General features: G+C 39.7%; 1 protein-coding gene across 7 annotated transcripts in view; it reads right to left on the reverse strand.

The window, feature by feature from the left end:
• RIN2 (Ras and Rab interactor 2) overlaps positions 1-20,566 on the reverse strand; it is a 221,917-nt gene that overhangs the window by 147,415 nt on the left and 53,936 nt on the right. For 4 of the 7 annotated variants that reach the window (XM_059406455.1, XM_059406456.1, XM_059406454.1 and 1 more), the window contains one exon: positions 15,222-15,319. The exons of the other annotated variants lie outside the window; for them this stretch is intronic. In XM_059406455.1, coding sequence (XP_059262438.1) covers positions 15,222-15,319 — 98 coding nt within the window. The remainder of the gene's footprint in view (positions 1-15,221; positions 15,320-20,566) is intronic. 7 annotated transcript variants of the gene reach the window in all.

Here is a 20,566-nt window from a genome sequence, read left to right on the forward strand (position 1 = left end):
GTAGACAGTAATTTCAATTCATATGAAGAAATAAGGAGCACCATTAAAGGTAACTACATAGAAAAATATAGAGGAAACCAAATGATGTACTTGACTGACATAACATAATAGAAAGAAAGAAACAAACAAACAAAAAAAGGACCATACAAATGTATATTTTGTTTGAAATAGTTTTTTTCTCTTGATTTAAAAGATAATTGCATAAAACAGTAATTGTAAAACCACATTGATGGGCTTATAGTATACAAAGATGTAATACGTATGACAATATTAACACAAAGGAGAAGCAGTTTTTATATATATGAAAACTAAATTGGTGCTAATTCAAACTAGACTATTACAGATTAATATAGTTGTTGTAATCCCCAGAGTCCTGGGATCCAGCCCAGTGAGCAGGGAGCCTGCTTCTCCCTCTCGCTCTCTGGCCCCTCCCCCACTCGGGTGCATGCTATCTCAAATAAGTAAATGAAATCTTTTAAAAAAAAAAAAAAAAGGATAAATGATTTCAAATCCAAAACCTAACCTTTCACCTTAAGGATTTCTTTTAAATGGCAAACTAAACCCAAAACAAGTGGAAGGAAGTAAAGATTAGAATGGAAATAAATGAATTAGAGAATAGAAAAATTGAGAAAAATCAACAAAAACAAAAGTTGTTTCTTTAAGAAGATAAATTTGGGGCGCCTGGGTGGCTCAGTGGGTTAAGCCTCTGCCTTCAGCTCAGGTCATCTCTGGGTCCTGGGATTGAGCCCCACATAGGGCTCTCTGCTCCACGGGGAGCCTGCTTCCCCCCTCTCTTTCTGCCTGCCTCTCTGCCTACTTGTGATCTCTCTCTGTGTCAGATAAATAAATAAATTCTTTAAATTAAAAAAAAGAGAAGATAAAATTGACAAATCTTTAGTTAGGTTGAACTAGAAAAAATAAAGAAGTGTCAAATTATTAACATCATGGATGAAAGAGGAGACATCACCATTTACTTTACGGAAATAAAAAGAATTATAAGAGAATACTATGAACAAAAATATACCAACAAGTTAGATAACCTAGATGGAAGGACAAACTCCTAGAAGATACAAATTACTGAACTGACTCAAGAAGAAAGAAAATCTGAGTAGATCCATAACAAAGAGATTGAAATAGTAATTTTAAGAAACAGAAACTTCCCACAATGAAAGTCCTAGGACTTGATGACCACTGATGAATCCTAGCAAGTGTTTAAATTAGAATTAAGACCAATATTTCACAAACTCTCCCAAAAAGAGGAGAAACACTGTCTAATTCACTCCATAAGACCACATTATACAGTATTAATACCAGATGAAGTTATCATAAGAAAACTACAAACCAATATCCTTTATGAATATAGCTATAAAAATCTTCAGCAAAACAAATCCTGCAACATATATAAAAGTTTAAATACCATGACCAAGGGGGATTCAACTCCAGAATGCAAGGTTAGTTCAACATACAAAAATCAAAGTACAAGTGTTGACAAGGATGTGGAGAAAAGGGAACTGTTGTGCACTGTTTATGGGAATGTAAATTGGTGCAGTCACTATGAAAAACACTATGGATGTTCTTCAAAAATAAAAAAGTGTAACTACCACATTATCCAGCAATCCAACTTCTGGGTATATATCCAAAGGAAATGAAAACAGAATATTAAAGAGATCTCTGTACTCCCACATTTATTTCAGAATTACTCACAATAGCCACGGTAGGGAAACAACCTAAGTTCCATCAGTGGTGGAATGGATAAAGAACATGTGGTATATTTGTGCACTGGAATATTAGTCATGGACAACAGGAAATCCTACTGTTTACAACAACATGGATGGACCTTGAGGGCATTACACTAAGAGAAAAAAATGAGACCAACAAATATCGCATATCACTTATATGTGATATCTTAAAAAAAAAAAAAAAGTCAAACTCATAGAAACAGAGTACAACAGTAGTTGCCAAGGACTGGGGGTTAGGGAAATTAGGTAAGAGTTGGTAAGAGAATTTAAACTTGAAGCTATAAGATGAATACTGTCTGAGGATCTAATGTATAAGATGATGACTATAGTTGATAACACTGTATTGTATAACTGAAATTTTCTAAGAGAACAGAACTTAAATATTCTCACCACAAAAAAGAGAAAAAGATAAATATGTAAGGTGATGTGATAATTAACTAAATGGGAGGAATCCTTTCAGGATGTATACATATATCAAATCACTGTGATGTATGCTTTAAATATCTTACACTTTTACTTGTCAATTATAGCTCAACAAAGCTGAAAAAATCAATATATTAATATATAAGTAAATAACAAAAATACATGATTATCTCCATAGATGCAGAAAAGTAACTGATAAAATCCAATCCATGATTTAAAAAAAAAAAAAAAAAACACTCAACAAAAGGGGAATAGAAGGGGATTTCCTCAACCTCATAAAGAGTATCCATGAAAAATCCACAGATGACATCACACTTAACAGTGAAAGACTAAGAGTTTTCCCCTTAAGAGCAACTTCTACTCAACACTGCAGAAGAGGTTCTAGCCAGAACAACTGGTTAGTAAAAAGAAATAAAAAGTGCTTAGACTGAAAAGGAAGAAGCAAAAGTATCTCTACTCAGAGATGATATCATTTTGTATACAAAAAATCCTAAGGAGTTTACAAAACAAATCAAAACCAAAAAGAAGTTTAGCAAAGTTGTGGGACAGAGAATCAATACACAGAAATTAACTGTATTTCTGTGCACCAGCAGTTAGAGTGAAATGAAGAAAATAAATCCATTTATAATAGTATCAGAAAGAATAAAATTCTTAGGAATAAACCACACAAAAGAAGGGTAAGACTTATATAGTGAAAACTACAAAACATCCTTGAAGGAAATTAAAGATGACAGAAACAAAAAGAAAGACAGTCCATGTTCATGAGTTGGAAGATGAAAGAAAAGATGGCCCCCACTCTCTAAATTGATCTACATGTTCAACATAATCCTTCTCAAAATGCTTTGTGTAGAATTGCCAAAATGTGAGGGATGCAGAATAGCCACAACAATCTCAAAAAAAGAAAAACACTGGAGGACTCAACTTTGAATTTGAACTTACTGATTTCAAAAATTACTACAAAGCTATGATACAAATTACATATCCCAAAACGGGCTTGTATCCATAATTTATTCAAAAATTTGCATGACTCTACCAACAATAAAAAGACAACCCAATTTAAAAATGGGGAATGACTTCGGATAGACATTTCTCCAAAGAAGATATATAAATAGTTAATAAGCATGGAAAAAATGTCCAATATCACTAGTCATTAGGGAAGTGCAAATCAATACCAAAATGAGATACCACTTCACACCCACCAAGATGACCACAATCAAAATGAGGGATGATAAGTGTTGCTGAAGATCTTGAGAAATTAGAACCTTCCCACATTGCTGGTGGGATTGTAAAATGATGTAAATGCTAAACAGTTTGGTAATTCCTCAACAAATTAAACATGAAGTTCCCCTATCATCTATCAATTCAACTCCTGGGTATACCACCCAAGAGAAGTGAAAACACATGTCCATACAGAACTCTGTACAAGAATGTTGATACCAACATAATTCATAATAGCAAAAAAAGAGGAAATAATCTGAATGTTCATCAGCTGATGAGCAGATAAACAAAATGTAGTACAGTAGCCACCCTCTTCCTTTTATCCTTGGTTAACTTTCTGTGATTTATATTACCTGAAGTCTACCATGGTCCGTAAGCAGATGATCATTCCCGTGATTTATTTTTGGGTCAGTAGCAACCTAATGCTACATCATCATGCCTACGTCATTCACCTCATTCAGCACATCATGTATGCATTTTATCATCTCACATGATCACAAGAAGAAGAGTGAGTATAGTATCATAAGATGTTTTAAGAGAGACCACATTCCCATGACCTTTATTACAGTGTATTTCTATAATTGTTCTATTTTATTATTGGTTATTGTCATTAATCTCTTATTGTGTCTTACTTATAAATTAAACTTTATCATGCATATATATAGAGAAAACATGGTATATATAAAGTTCAGTACTATCTACACTTTCAGGAATCCACTGGGGGTCTTGGAACACACCAACCATAGATAATGGTGGACTATTGTATATCCATACAATGAAATATTATTAAGCTATAGAAAAGAATAAAGTACTAATATATGCTACAACATAGATGAAACTTCAGAAAATATTATCCTAAGCAAAACACAGATCTAAAAGTCATATATTATATGGTTCCTTTTATATAAATGTCCAGAAAAGGTAAATCTGCAGGGAAAGATAGTAGATTAATGGTTGTCAGTGGCTAGGAGAAAAGAGAAATGGAGAGTGACTGCTAATGGTTTTATGGGGTTTCTTTCAGGGGTGATGGAAATGTTCTGTAATTAGATAGTGATCATGGTTGCCAAACTTTGTGTATATGTTGAAAATGACCAAATTGTATGCTTTGAAAGAGCGAATTTTATGCCATGTGGATCATATCTCAATTTTCTGAAAGTTTAAAAAAAAAGTAATGGTTTTATTAAAGTCACTTTATTGAAGAAATTACTTACCCTGGATTGAGTAAATTAGGTAAGTCCCCATAGCACCTACTCCACCAGGGCATCCCCCTATTCTTTAAGACAGAGCAAATGCAGCTCCGTGTAGGCTGATAAAACTGATTATTAGACTGACAATGCAGAATCTGTGCTTTTAAAAGTAAGTTAGAAGGAGCAAAAGTTATTTCATATTGAAAGAAGAACAAAATAGCCTCTCAATGAGAGATGTGATTCTTCTTATTTATTTGTTTATTTTTATTATTTAATTTTATTTATTTATTTTATTTATTTTATTAGGTCATGTTAGTCCTCATACAGTACATCATTGGTTTTTGATATCGCGTTCCATGATTCATTGTTTGTGTATATCACTCAGTGCTCCATGCAATCCGTGCCCTCCTTAATACCTATCACTGGGCTAATCCCTCTTCCCTCTGAAACCTTCAGTTTGTTTTCTGGAGTCCATAGTTTCTCATGGTTCCTCTCCCTGCTCTGATTTTCCCCCCTTCAGTTCTCCCTTCCTTTTCCTAAAGTGCTCCATGCTATTCCTTATGTTCTACATATCAGTGAAATTATATGATAATTTTCTTTCTCTAACATCTCTGAAAGTTTTTTGGCAAAGCAAAACAAAACAAAACTTTTTTTTTTTTTTTTTTGGTAAAGTTTCTGCTTCAGCCTGCTGAATAATATCTTTCTTTTTCTTCCCCCTCCCCTCAATATACTAGAATTAAATATATAAATAATAAAACCATATGAAAATACAGGCATTTATCTCCCTCATCTCTAAATAGGGAAGATCATTGTCAGCATACACTCCCTTCCAGGTAAGAATTAAAAAGGAAAAGATCGATAAACCTAATTACATTAGAAGATTAGTATGTACATCAGCACACATAATAAACAAATTAAGAGGCAAAGTAAAAGGATGGTTTGACTGTTGCTAGGAATCTAACAAAAGATAATAAAATTAACTTATAATTAATTCAGATAAATCAAAAAAGAATTCTAACATCCCAACAGTGAAATCTGCACAAGTTATGAACAGAAAAAAAAAAAAAAAGGCCTACAAAAAAGCCACAGGATAGAAAAGATCTGTGGTTAATTTGAAACTGTTGAAATTTCCCACTAATAAAAATGCAAACGGAACTGACAATGAAAAGCTATTTCTCACTTATGAAATCAGCCAAGGTTAGGAAAGAGATAATGCTAAAATCTGTTGATTTCTCAGTGCTTTTATTTTCCCCTGAGGCATTTTAAATTTCTTTGAACAGTTCCTCACAGTTTTTGAGTTAAATTCATTCTCAAGTATTTCCTTTTTTGCTGCTATTACATGTAAAGGCTTTGGACTCAGTCAGAAGCCCCAACTGGCTGAAACCCCAGCTCTGTAATTTACCATTTGTGCACATGTGTTTGTGTGCATGTTTGAGTGTGTGTGTGTGTGTGTGTGTGTGTGCGCGCGCGCACGCACATGAGGGGGCACGTGGGCCTTGTGTTCAGTATTACTTAACCTCTCTGAGGCTCAGTTTCCACATCTATAAAATGGGGACAAATAAAGCTTTAAGGGAAATATCTGCATTTAACAAGCAATAAATGGTAGTAAAAATAGCAGGGCAGCCAGGACAGTGCCCAAGGTCTTCCAGCTCCTCTAAAATGAGTATTTATTGAGATTATTGTTTGCACTTCAGGTGGAGAGCAAGACCCTGAAGCGGAATCGCAGTGGGGAGGACTCAGCTCTGCCGTTTAGCGGATATGTGATGTCGTTGGTGTGTGGATTAAATTGGCTGAGGTATGCAATGCACCATGCCTGCACCTATCAATATTATTATTTTTTATTATTATTAATTATAAACCCTAGATACTGACTGTCCAGCTCAGAACATTCAAGACCTGCCCTAGAATATCATCTTCTTAGGAAAGGTTATCAGAAACACAGGTCAGAATTCCAGCTCAGCTGTGTGACTCTGTGTGAGTTCCTTCCCTGTGTCTCAGTTTCTGCACCTGCAAAATGGAAATGGTAATAGTAGTGCTCAGAGGTCAGTACTGTGTTAGTCCAGGTCCTCTGAGATGTACACACCAAGACAGGATCAATTGTGTGAAGATTTTATTAGGGGAAATGCCTGTGGAAGAGATGGGAAGGGAGCCTGGGGAGGCTGGGAGAGCCATGAGGAAGGGTGGAAGGACATCCTTGACCATGATGGAGTCTAAAAAGGCTGCCAGAATCATGGAGGCAGCGATTGCTGTCAGAGGGGTTCTGTGTCTCTTAGGAATGGAACTGCCTTAACATCCCTGCCGGGCTTCAGATTTCCAAGTGCAGCAGTTGGTTCTTGGGTCAATCATGTCCCTTTTAGTTGCAACTCTGGGAGGCACATTCTCATGGCCCCACAAGTGTTAAGGATGAAATGTATCAAAACACGTACAGCTCTTGGAACATGGCCAGGCATGAGGCAAGCACAGGGTAAGTGGCCACTGTTATTGTTTTTATTAATTGTCTGACACATTATAGTAGAACCAATAAACACATTTTAAAAAAATCTATGCCAAGGGTGATGTGATGTGAACTATTATTACTTAATATTTTATACATATTTGTTTTATCTACTGTAACAAAACTGCAGAATAAAGCTCTTATATTCCTTTATCCTTCCCGGAACATCTGCGTAAACACGCTCATAGAACACACTCGGTAAATGTTTGCTGAATAAACGATGGATCCAATTATCAGGGAAATTACACTAATAGGACTGAAGAGTACTAGACAGGCTTAACCTTATCTTGGAAATAAATTCATAAAAAGTTCCTACTCTGCCTTTCCTAGGAACACCATATCTAGTTGTTTTTCTAATACTTTATAATAAAAACTTCAAAAAGAGCAAAACAGAAAGGTTTTTTCAGTGAACATACACACATCACCTAGATTCTACTGTTAACATCTTACAGTGCATGTTTTATCACGTATCTATCCATTTGTCCATCTCTCTATCAATCCATCTGATTTCTGGTGCATTTTAGAGAAAACTATAGACACCTGTACTTGTTCCTACTATTTCATCATGTGGATCATTAACTAGAGTTCAAAAATTTTTTCTGAAGTTTTTTTCTTTTGATGTAAAATTTACACTGAGTTTTTAAATGAGTGAAACCACTTCTGAGCAGCAGGATGTTATCTGATTGAGAGGAGTTGGCAGGAGCTGCACATTTCAGGGGAATTTAATGCCCTTGGCGGATGGAGCATTTGATTGGTACATGCCACGCATGGGCATCTGTCTATGTGTTTTTTGCAGATGCTAATTACTGTAGGTTAGGGTCCCCAGGAAGCAGATCCAGAGACAGAAATTAGTGTGCAGATTTATTAAGGAGCACCCACGGGACCGAGGCCTGTGGAATCCAGGTGGAGGAAGCAAGAGAGGCAGAGGCAGAAGTGAAGTTGGGGAATGGGTTCAGACAACCCCAAAGGGAACTAGGATCCTGGCCACAGTCATCCGGAGTTGGGCTGCAATGGCTGGGCTTTTGTACCCCTATAGCCAACAGTCATTGGATGTGGGTCCCTCTGGGAATGGCCGTGACACTGGACTAGGCAGTTCTCCTCAGTTGAAGCACCCCTCAATGTCAGGGACCAGGCACCCCTGACACGGAAGGCTGCCAGTGGTTGGGATGTTCAGCAGCTGGGAACAAGTCCTTCCCTGAAGGTAGTCTGGTGGCACATCACAGTGTCCACAACACTGATGACACTTCACTCACTTCAGAGACACATCATATGGCAATTGCACATCTTTATTCTGCAGCGACCGGAAATACCATCCAAACCACATTTAGGGTCCTGGAGAGTGAATTAGTGGCCTCAGGACACTGTGCTAAACAGGTGCTTGTATGTTACAGCCAGTGGGAAACAAGATTGCAAAGGGCTAGGATTTATGGCTGATGGTTACATTCTGAGAATATTCCTCAAGGAACACAGGAGGGTTCTCTATCTCAAGAAGCAGGTGGTCCTCACCAAACTGAGCAAGTAGGACACGTCAGAGACGGGCCAAGAAAGGATTCTAAGATCATGCCATATAAGGAAAAAATGATATGTGGCCTGGCATAAAAGTTAATGAACTGCTAACTTGGGTTCCGAAAACCTGTTAAAATAAGATGTGAGGCTACCTGAAGATACCAGTGCCTTAGACATTATACACAGGCATCAGGATTGGTGTTGGCTAAAAAATTGAGTGATTTCATCAAAATGATATTTTTAAATGCAAATTTCATCTCTTATAGTCAAATTCATATATTTAAAACCTAATGCCCAAGGCGATGATGTTAGGTGGGAGGTGATTAGATCGTGAGTGGAGCCTTCATGAGGGGGATAAGCATCCTTATAAAAGAGGCCTCACAGAGCTCCCTCATGCTTCCCACCACGTGAGGCTACAACAGAAGTCTGCCACCCAGAAGGGGTCCTTACCCAACCATCCTGGCACCAGATTTCAGACTTCCCTTGAGAACCATCAGAAGTGAATTTCTGTTATTTATATAACTGTGGCATTTTATCAGAGCAGCCTGAACAGACATCATCTTATATGCCTTCCCTTAAAAAAAATTAGTGCATGGGGCTCAGTCAGTTAAGCAGGCAACTCTTGGTTTTGGCTCAGGTCACGATCTAAGGGTTGTGAATCAAGCCTCACATCGGGCTCATTGCTTAGCAGGGAGTCTGCTTGAGTTTCTCTCCCTCTACCCCTCCCCCTGCTTAGGTTGTTTGTCTGTCTGTCTGTCTCTCTCTCTCTCTGTGTCTCTCACATAAAGAAATCTTTTTAAAAATTAAAAAATAAAAGATAAAAATATTAGTGCTTTCCTAAAGTGAATACCTGTCATTTGTGTACGCCTCAAATCTCTTGACCATACTCTCTACACTTCGATAACGTCTTATAGGATGAGTCTTTTTTTTTTCTTAAGATTTTATTTATTTATCTGAGAGAGAGACAGAGAGAGAGAGAAAGAGACCACGAGCAGGGTTACAGGCAGAGGGGGAAGCAGACTCCCTGCTGAATAAGAAGCCCAATGCAGGGCTCAACCCCAGGAACCCGGGATCATGACCCAAGCCAAAGGCAGATGCTGAGCCAACTGAGCCACCCAGGTGCCCCAGGATAAGGCTTTTTCTAACATAGAATGTGGGAATAAAGCAAAATTCTCATTTCATGGCCTCTTTGCTGCTGGGATGCCGTCATGTGATTTAGGTTCTGCCAAGCAGAAGAGCTCATCCAAAGCTTTGCTGGAAACACAGTGATGCAGGGACAGAGACAGGGTCAGTGGCCACGGCAGAACTGGTGTGGCTCTGAGAGCAGCTGGGGAGGGATCTCCTGATTTGTCAGCTCACTGATGCTTGGCAGCTGACTCTATTGCGTCAGTCTCAGTCACTGGTGAACCTCAGCCCGATGCCCACCTCTTGATTCCCTTTTATGATTCTGAGAACTCTGTTCCTCAAAATCCCTTTTTCACCAGCCAGCCACAGGCGATTCCGTTGTATGCATCAGAATACCCTGACCCATACCTTCCTATCACCCACAACAGTGCACTTGGGACTCTGTAAGCCACAACACATTTTCTCAGATACAGTATTCTGTAGAAGCTTGGTACATGAAGTAGATTATGAATGGAGCTGTCCTTATATAGCTTGGTCTTCTTGCTTCTCCCCATCCTAGAATTCTAGGGTTACAGTGAACTTGCCTGGAGAAAGTGCAAATTCCTTAGCAAGGTTATTCCCGAAGATCCTTCATACACCAGACCCACAATATTCTCTTCTGTTTCATGTCTCATGACTGATGTCCTCTGTTCTACAGTTCTAGCTGATGAATCTCCATTTTCTCTATAACTATTCACCTACTCTTCCTCTTCTGAGCATGTGGTCATGACTGCCAGGAAAATACCAATGTACTCCCTAAGACCCAGACCAATTATACCCTCTGTGAACCTCTCACCAATGCTTCTTCTCATCCTGTGGTCATTTCAGTAGTCCTTACCATTCATGGGCCTAATTCTCCAGTGATGACCCCAGGTAACCTGTCATTTTGCTGAGGCACAAATCTGAGTCACTAATATACCAAGTTTGGCAAACTGCCCTGGCTTTTCTCTTCCTTCCAACCACAGAATCCATCAGGAAGCCATTAATCAAAGGGGGCCAGAGAATACATAGCTAGGCCAGTTCGGGTACAACACAGGTTAGAGTCATGGAGAAGCAAAACCGGATCCAGGGGGAGAGGAGGAAATGGCCAGCTCAACAGAACCTCACAGGAGTCAGTGAGACCACAAGGAATGGGACTCATAATCAGAATATGACAAAGGTAGGACATACTTTGTTCATAAGTAATAGATTTTGTTCATTTGTTTTGGAGAGCAGTAAGCTGTCTCTGTAACTTGAGATCGCATCTATGCATCCACAAGTTTTCATGCGCAAAATAAGGAAGATAAATGAAAAACAGTGCTATTGTCATGGCAGGACGCCACAGCCCCTGTCAAATGCAGGAAATGAGTGATTAGCTCCTGCCACAGAAATCAGGAAGAGAGATCGAAGATGGACCTGCTGGGAAATTCAACTGCGCACCCACATTCTCATAGTATCATTGTGATAACTCCAGATGACACACCCCTGACAATGCGCTGGCAGACTCCAGCCTCAGAAGGTTGAGCAAGTGGTGGGAGGGCGTGGTATTCTTGTCTCCTTCCAATCACAAGGAGGAACTGATGGGAGAAGTGGCGGTCATGGGCACCAAGGGACAGAATTCTCACATCATCCTTACACTCAACTCAGCTCAGAATGAGAAACCTAGTCTGGCAGAGAATTTTGTAGTTATGAGCAGAGATTTCAAAAAGCTTAAAGGTGATTTGCAGTTTATAAAAAAAAAAGTCTTCCTTCTCATCAAGTAGGGTGGGAAGTTCTTGGCAATGGGGTTCTAACACCACGAATGCAAGTAAGTACATAGGTAGAGAGAGAAGAATCACAACAATGTGTTTGCATAGACAGCTCTGCAAGAAAGGACAAAATATGGATATGGGGTTCCAGGGGCATAGCTGAATCCCACCTCCTGAGGCAGATCTATATGAATAATGTCAGGAAGGAGTGTTTTGCAAATAAAACAAAGCTAAGTAAAACCATAAAGGAAGTTCTAAAAGGTTTGGAACAAGATAAGATTCAATGGCAGCAGAATAAGAGAAGCAAGCTTACTCAATTTCTTGTCCACCTGAGTATTTAATGCTTATAATATGAACAAATAAAGAAAGAGGTAAGTCTGTAAGACTGGAAAGAGGAAGCCAGCATGAATGTTCAGGACTGAATCAAGTATCTGGATATTCCATAGGTGTCTCCATTTCCCAATCTGGTAGGATCACATGCCAGGCATCATAGGAAATTTAAGAAGTGCTGGGTCAAGGCTGGTGGATAATGTTGACCTCCAGTTTCAGTGGACTCTTCCAGCTATGCAGCTGTGGGCCTGTGGGCCACCTTACTCCCGACTATGGTTGGGATCATTGGCAAAATGGTTTGGCAGAAAGAGCTCATCCTCAGGGATCAGCTTGGGTGTCCAAAGGCAAGCTGTGTCAGCTTAGCCATACTTGTTATGTTCTTGGCAGGGCTATTACGAAGAACCTGTTACCATGGAGCTGAATTTCATGAAAGGAGCCAACAAAAAATGACACATTTTGAGCAAGATGGAAAATTGTGCCTAAGAGGATGACAGTACAATAATTAAATGACCATATATAGGAAGCCCTCCTTGATGGATTCCAACCATCCCAGAGCAGGTCCCTAGTTTCCTCCCATGCCTGTCCTGTTCAGGATGTTCACTAATAAACTGAACAAGGCTAAGGGCTGAGTGAAGGGTAAGCTGACAAATGGGTTACAGGACAGAGAAATGTCAGACCTCCTAAGTCAGTGTTTCCCGAACACCCATTCATGTCACAGTTCCTGTCACCGTGTACCAGAAGGGCTTAAGGACCTTCTTTAAATGGACTCTTTTTTAACTTAAATTTATATAAAAAGAAGTTATGTATTTGATGTGCTAATTATATTTTACAGTATAAATTAACTTCATAGGAATTAAAAGGTACAACAAAAAAAGTATAGAAAATGTCCATCTGAGTACCACCCAAACATCTGGGCTACCCTTAGTGGCATTTGTGACATGCTTCGGAAAAATGGAACCAGGTACCATGATTGTGATACAAAACACGCTTCAAGTACCTGAGATAATAGGCTCACAAAATGAAAGTTGGCTGAAATAAATGTGAAATCCTGTGAGTAAGGGTACAAAACACATGGCTACTGCACATACTTTAAAAAGTAAATAAATAATAATGTTCTGTGGATGTGGCAAAAATTAATGCAGGCAGACATAGAGTTATGATATATCTAGTTACATTCAAGAGTCCTTCGCCATTACAGTGAGTGGCCAGAGCCGTCCAGGGGCCTGCCGGCATTTTTGCATTAGGAATTTTGAATTGTTTCTTATAAAGGGGGCCCCCCAAATAGAATAAACCTTAGACCCCCTAACACCTGTATCCATCCTTGTGAGTTGGATTTTATAAGTTATAGGAGCACCCTAGAACCTCAGGGAGAGAGTTTTTTGTTTTGGGGGGTATTTTTGCTTTTGGGGTTTGTTGTTTTTTTTTCAAGTTCTGGCTGTGAGAGACACAATAGGAGCCAAGAAGAAAAATGGTCTTTAGCAGTTTTTAAAAAATGAACTCAAGACATAAGGTACAAAAGCTCAGGTCCCACCAATCATTTCCCGATAGGAAGGAACACTCACTATGCAGCCATCAAAAGAAATGAAATCTTGCCATTTGCAACGACATGGCTGGAACTAGAGGGTATTATGCTGAGCGAAATAGGTCAATCAGAGAAAGACAACTATCATATGACCTCCCTGATATGTGGAATTTGAGAGGCAACGTGGGGGGTTTTAAAAGTCAATTCATTTAAAAACAAATACATTTAACTCATCCTAAGCAATAAACATGGTGATATCTTGAAGTGTGTTTTGTATCACAATCATGGTACCTGGTTCCATTTGATGTGCTAGGTAATATATTTTAAATAATCTTAAAATGAATCCTCAAGCTCAAAAAAGATTTATTTTTGATGTCTAAAATCATCTCATGTTCAACCAAGAGTAGGCATACAACCCCCTCCTCTTGCAATTTTGATAAGTGGTGGTAAGAAACAGATTTGAAAGCTTCCTTTTCTGCCCCAGGACTCTTCCAAGAAGGAAAGTGTCATCTGGAGGGAGGCCTAGTTCAGGCCCCCAACATAGGCCCTTACTGAGGTCCAGCTTTCAAAGCACTTTTATGCAATGAGTAGCTCCCCTGATGCTTACACCAGTCTCTGGGTGGCTGTAGAAGGAACAAAGCAGGTGTTATTACCATTCACTCACTTTTGCTCAGAGGTCAAACAGAGATTAAAGGATGAAACAACTTAACTCAGCCTTCAGATTTTAAAGCATAAATATTTTCACTACCTTCTGCTTCTTTACCATGTTCACTATCAGTTAGCTTTGATTTTAAGGTAAGAAATCCCCTGGCGGGACACCTGGGTGGCTCAGCTGGTTAAGCGTCTGCCTTTGTCTCTGGTCATGATCCTGGAGTCCTGGGATCGAGTCCCACAGTGGGCTCCTGGCTCAACAGGGATCCTGCTTCTCCCTCTGCCTGCTACTCCCCTACTTGTGCTCTCTCTCTCTGACAAATAAATAAAATCTTAAAAAAAAAAAAAGAAAGAAAGAAAAAGAAAAAGAAATCTCCTTGTTATGGCTCTGTAACTACTAAAACAGGAAAGGGTCCATCTCAGGGAGAAATTGAACAGTTGCTTCCCCCTATGCCTTAGTTTCCTCATCTGTAAAATGGGTATGAAATGCAATAATCTATGGAAAAGTACTTCTTAGCATAACACCTGGGATATAGTAGATCCTTAATATGTGCTAGCTATTCTAATGATTCTTATCAGTCACTACAAATTATTTAAAAGATTTTTTAAAAGTTTGGTTTACTAAGTTGCTAGACTAACATAAGGATTTATGAAAACAGCCACCTTATGAAGAACATTATGAAGAAATAATATATTAAATGCAAAGCAGTTTTCAATTATTAAATTGAATTAATTATTAAATTATTGTCAAAATTATCTAACCATAATAATGTATATATTAGCATGAGCAATAAAGAGTGACCATACATAATTAAAAATTTATTACACTCATCCAAATAGATGTATACAGTGCTTCAGCATTCAGGACTGATAATTGTGTGTGTGTGTGTGTGTGTATCTCTATCATTAGTGTAAATCAGTGAGCATCTACTGTCCCTGTGAGAATAAGGATCATTAGCTGAGACTTTACTAGTGCTCTAAGTTAATATAACTCTTTCTTTTTTTTAAGTTTTTATTTAAATTCCAGTTACTTAACATGCAGTGTGATATTAGTTTTGGGTGTACAACACAGTGATTTACCATTTCCGTACAACACCTACTGCTCATCACAGTAAGTTAATATAATTCTAACTCCTAACAGAATATAGGTACTTAGTGAGGATCAGGACAGGAGTAAGGACAGGTCCTGAGCAAGAGAGTCTTAAAGATGAAATCAGGGTATCAGTTTAGAATCTATTCTAGGCTTTTAGAGTTCCTTACCTCATACAAATATGGGCTCTTCCATTTATTCCACTGATCCAGCCCCTGAATATTCTTTCCATTCTTTGGATTCATTACAGGACATTCATCTTTAAGCTCTGAGAAAACACAGGAAGGAAAAAAGAGTGCTGCCACCTCCAGTGATCAAATCCAGGCAGCTCTCACCCTCCTCCTCAGTCTTGGAGAACTGGTCAACCTGTCCAATATCTGTCCTGCAGCATTTCTCATTTACAAAGCTCCCAGGAAGCACAGACCTCTGGGCCACCTAGAAATAAAATATACTTGGGTCTGCCCTAAAGGATGGGGACACAGACTAGCACGGATTTTGTGGGCCTGAAGGTCCCAGAGGCCATGTTCCTGTGTAGTATGAAGATATCCTTCAAATACATGAGAGAGGAATGAGCAAGCTCTAATGCTGCTTTTCACCTTTCCAGGTCTTGCTTTCCCAAAGTAGGCCTGAGGATGGGTGCATCTGGGCCCACAAGTCATTCAACGATTCTTCTATTTAAGCAGCATGATTGGGCACCTACGATATAGCAGGCAATCAAAGGGAGAAAGCACACGTATTACAATGCTACCTTCTGCACCAAGACACTTACAAGACCATTGCTAAAATTGAGAGTCATGAGCTGTGCAACAGGAACAGATGACAAGAAGTGTAAGTCCCTCTGCAGAAGACCAGAAGAGCTTTACAAGGAAGGCAACGTCTAAGTTGAGCCTGGAAGGGTAAGTAGGCATGGAGGGGGTTCTAGCCAGAGTAAAACACAAGAAATGCCATACAAAGTGAGGGGGGATGTGCTTGGGAGAAACCACAAATCCAGTGTTGCTCATGACTGCCAAGAACCCCCAGTATTCAGCGGAAGGGGACTTGAGGCTGGCCAGAACAGACCATCTTGTAGGCAACACAAACACACTTAGGTTTGACCCTATGGGTCATGACCAGGCATTGCTGAATACTTCTGGATAGGAGACTGAAAATGTGGAGGGTCACTGGGGAGTGAGAAGAGGAGGTAATATATATGTGAGATGAATATAAAGGGTGTGGTATATACTCATGTGAAATCTAGAGGTATAAGGATTTGATACATGGGGGAGGTAGGAAGAGGGAAAAGTGTCTAAGATCGCATTCAGGTTTCAGCTATAGGAAACGAGTGGAGGTGGTCCAATTCACCAAAGCATGGCCTCTAGAAAATGAGCACGTGTCGCGGGAGAAACAAAAGAGCTCAATTTTGGACCAATTTTGAGTTTTTGGAGTGGGTCCCCAAAGCAGAGATGACCGAGAGAGAAAAGTCTGGAGCGCAGACACACAGGCAGGCAGTGGAGACACAAAGCTGTTGGGGGTCTATAGCATGGCCAATGAATGAGGCAGAAACCAGAGGGCTCTTCTAGAGGAGCACTGTCAGTACCATCTGCAGCAACGTTCTGGGACGAGCTCACAACATGTCCAATTCACTCCCTAACCTAAGTTCTATGGAATGTCTAAAATATGAAACAAAGAAAAGGCTGAAGAGAACAAACATTATTTGACTCACATGGAAACAAGCACTTCCTTATTCTAAAGGCCAGAAGTGACAAAAGTGACAAAATCATTAAAACAGAACATGGCAGCAGGAATGGAAACTGAAACTAGAAGGCTTTACGAAAATGGGTTTTTTTCGGAGTTGCCCTGGACTGGCTGGTTGTTGGTAGAGGGGACCAGTCAAGGCACCCAGTTTCCCGGGCATCATCCATGGGAATCACCACTTGAGACCATTCACTTTCTTCCTAGTTCTAAGCTCATCGAAGGCACCTTTGGAAAAAGGAGTGTATTTTCCTTGGCCTACAAAGTCCAAAACAGCAGGGAATACTCCAGTTTCCCACCAGGCACTAGCTCCCAGGGTGGTGCAACATCCTGGCACTGTGGTTTACACAGGAAACCAAGCTCTGAATCCAATTAAGAGAAACAACCTAAGGCTCGGGTCTCCCCTTGTGGTTGCCTGAGTTTCTGTGTCTGTAAAGGTTTCCGAGCAAGGTTCAGGCTAGCTAGTGAGCAACAAATATGGCATCTGGACCTGCCATAAGTCGCAACATCTCAGAGTGTGTTTGGCACGAGGAGGCAACTGAGGGCTCCCTGAGCGTATGGATGGCTGAGAGCAGACTTCCTCTCTCTCTGACACCACAGACACCAATCATGGATTGTGGTGAAAAATCCCAATGGGGTACCTCAGGACCCTTTTCCATACAGCACCCCAAGCCTTCAGGTAAAGTTGGTCCCATTTTAACTCTGTCAGTAAAGAAAGTGAGGCTCAAAGGCGAAACAACCTACCCAAGGTCTCACTGCCAGCCAGTGTCAAAGCTGGGGTGGAACGTGGCTCTCCAGGACTGTCCTGACAGCGGGCCAACTCTTACATCCTAATACCAAGTTGGAAGGTGACTATGTTCTATATTTCCCCAGAGCTTCCAGACAATCAACAGGACAGGCAAAAAGTGGAATATCCAGATGAGAGCTTCCGTCGTCTCAGTGAGTTAAAACTGGTAATAGTTGGGCACCTGGGTATCTCAGTGCCTTTGGCTCTACCTTTGGCTCGGGTCATGATCCGGTCCTGGGATCAAGCCCCACATCAGGCTCTCTGCTCTGTAGGGAGTCTGCTTCCTCCTCTCTCTCTGCCTGCCTCTCTGCCTACTTATGATCTCTGTCAAATATATTTAAAAAATATATTTTAAAAAAAAACCTGATAATACCTTTTTAACAGTGAAGGTTAAAGTATTCTATTTCTCTGTGTCCATCTAATACACGGTCAGGTTTTTTGTTTGTGTGACCCAGTTCTGATTCCACGTCACCCACGCCTAACCCTTATGTGTGTGCCCTGTTTTCTGTTGCATTCCCACTTCTAATTCCCCATGCTAACAGACTGTTAAGAAGCCTAGGGCCTAGCAAGGCAGAAGTAGTTTCCCAATGCCACCCATGGGTCAGCCCAGAAATGGACTTTCTGACACCTTGTTCGGCCTACCTACCTGTTTAACCACGTGTCCCTGCTCTTCAACTGCTCTAGTTCCGTAAACTTGAAGAGGCTTTACTCTGACTAACAAAATTAAAGAGTTCTTCTGACTTCACAGATAGCAGTCCTAGTGGTCTTAGGTCAGGTGGTATCAAATGGAGGTAAGATCAAACTGTAACCTATGGGTTGATGCAGTCAAAATCAGTCAGCAATATGAAATGCACATTGAAACCTCAAGACAATAACTGATATGATTGGGGCACCTGGGTGGCTCAGTCGGTTGAGCATCTGCCTTCAGCTCAGGTCATGATCTCAAGGTCCTGGGATTGAGCCCCGCATCGAGCTCCCTGCTTCATGGTGAGCCTGCTTCTCCCTCTCCCTCTGTGATGTCTCTCACTTTCACTCTCTCCAATAAATAAATAAAATCTTTAAAAAAATAATTGATATGATTAAGGTATTACATTAGGAATGTATTCATAAGTCTGGCCTATGAAGAAAAGTTTTTTGGCTTGAAACTTTCTGAAGTTAGACCCAAGTGGGTTTGATAAAAATATGTTTGAGATAAATGAATCTATTGCAACTTTTTCAAAACTACATTCATATATTAAGACTCAGCCCATCCACAAACACTTTACTCATGTGCCACAGGCAAGGCATCGTGACCAACTCACATACCTGTTTCCTCAGGTCAGAAGTATTGCCTGAAAAGCTTCTTAATCGAATGATATATTTGTCTTTTGTGATATCCAACTTGTCTGTATGTTAAATTGTAAAGATGAATCCAGGAGTACAATAAGCCATACAAACCCCCAAACTGATGCCCAATTACTTCCCCAAAGGAAGATGCTACAGCAACTTTCATCTTCCTCCAAAAGACGCAGCTGTTGGAGCGGATGTTGACCATGGGCACGCAAGGTGCCTTGCTTGGTGGGTGACTAATCAATTTCCCAGAGGACTCTGTGGGGTAGAGAGCTCCGGAGGAAATAGATGGCAATGAATCACAGTGCTCAGGAGTGGAAAATAAAATATGATTCACATTAAGTAAAAGAAAAGGTTGAGGGAGAAAAAAAACAACTAAAAATTAAAACCACATACACACACACACTCAAACATCAGCAAATACCACACTGAGCATGTCAGCGTAACTTCTGCTTTTTCAAAGCCCAAGAAGGTAAAAGAGGGCAGATTTTCAAAACAAAGCCTAATAAATCTACATTTTATCGAAGTATTTTACTGAAAAAAATGAGTGATTTTTAATGAACTTGGTATTTGTTGTAAGAAAAAATGAACCAATATATTGTTTTTCATTCAATCTCAATTTTTGTTGAATACCATCAAATCTTAAGATGGCAACTTTTTCTTGAAGTACACTTTATCTTTGTAGATAAAATTTATGCCTCATTACTATAAGCATTCTCTGGAGTAACATTATTTAATTTCTCAGTAATGAGTTGCCTAGGAATGCAAAATAAGAGAGTAGAAGTTGGGCTCCCCAAGAAATTAATCAATAAGCAAGTCAAAAATAAACAAAACAAAAAACAAGCCTCTAAGATACTGGGATCAATCACTTTGAAATAATGGAAATTATTGGAAACAATCAGCAGAGTCATAGAGCTTATACTTCAAGTACAAGCCAATGAATAATCCATGTGGGCACCAATTTTGAGTTTCTTTGCCACTGGTTAAGTAGATAAAGATGAATGTGAATTGGTTAGTTACAAGAAAACATGACAAAGTTTACAAAACATAAAATGAAGTTTATATTTGAAGAGGATTTTGTTTATTTCAGCACCAGAGATAGCCAAATGGATTTTGAAATCAGTATGGACCAGAAATCGAATGACTTGACAGTGTGGGGCAGGAAAATTTTGGGTGGGCATCTGGGTGAGGGGGTTGTATGACCACACTATTATTGAGTAAGGGACAGGAGAGGCTAGGTAGGGAAAGAGAGGCGGGGCTATCGGATCAGGCTCACAGAAATCCCAGAAATGCAGAGGTGTATGGAAACCAGAGATAAGGGAACACAGCAGACCACCTTGCCGTAGGTGTCCAGGGTGTGTGTGTGTGTCTTTTTGTATGACAGTCACCTATCACCAACAAAAATAACCAGACCCTAAAAAGAAGTAAGCCATTAAAGTTGTTATCACTCATCCTTAATCAATTGTGCCACCAGTAGAGAAGTCAAAAGATTTAAGTTCCCTGGATAGCTTTCTATAAATGACCAACCCTAAAAGCCCTCAGGGGTAGTTGTTTTGGGACCACTCTCACTCCTAAGAGCTTTTTCTGTATCCTCGCTTAATAAAACTCTATTGCTTTACTCACTTTCTTTGTCCATGAGATTCATTCTTTGACTGCGTGAGAGAAGAG

This window comes from Mustela nigripes, chromosome 7 (assembly GCF_022355385.1).
Source record: "Mustela nigripes isolate SB6536 chromosome 7, MUSNIG.SB6536, whole genome shotgun sequence".
Classification (NCBI taxonomy): Eukaryota; Metazoa; Chordata; class Mammalia; order Carnivora; family Mustelidae; genus Mustela; species Mustela nigripes.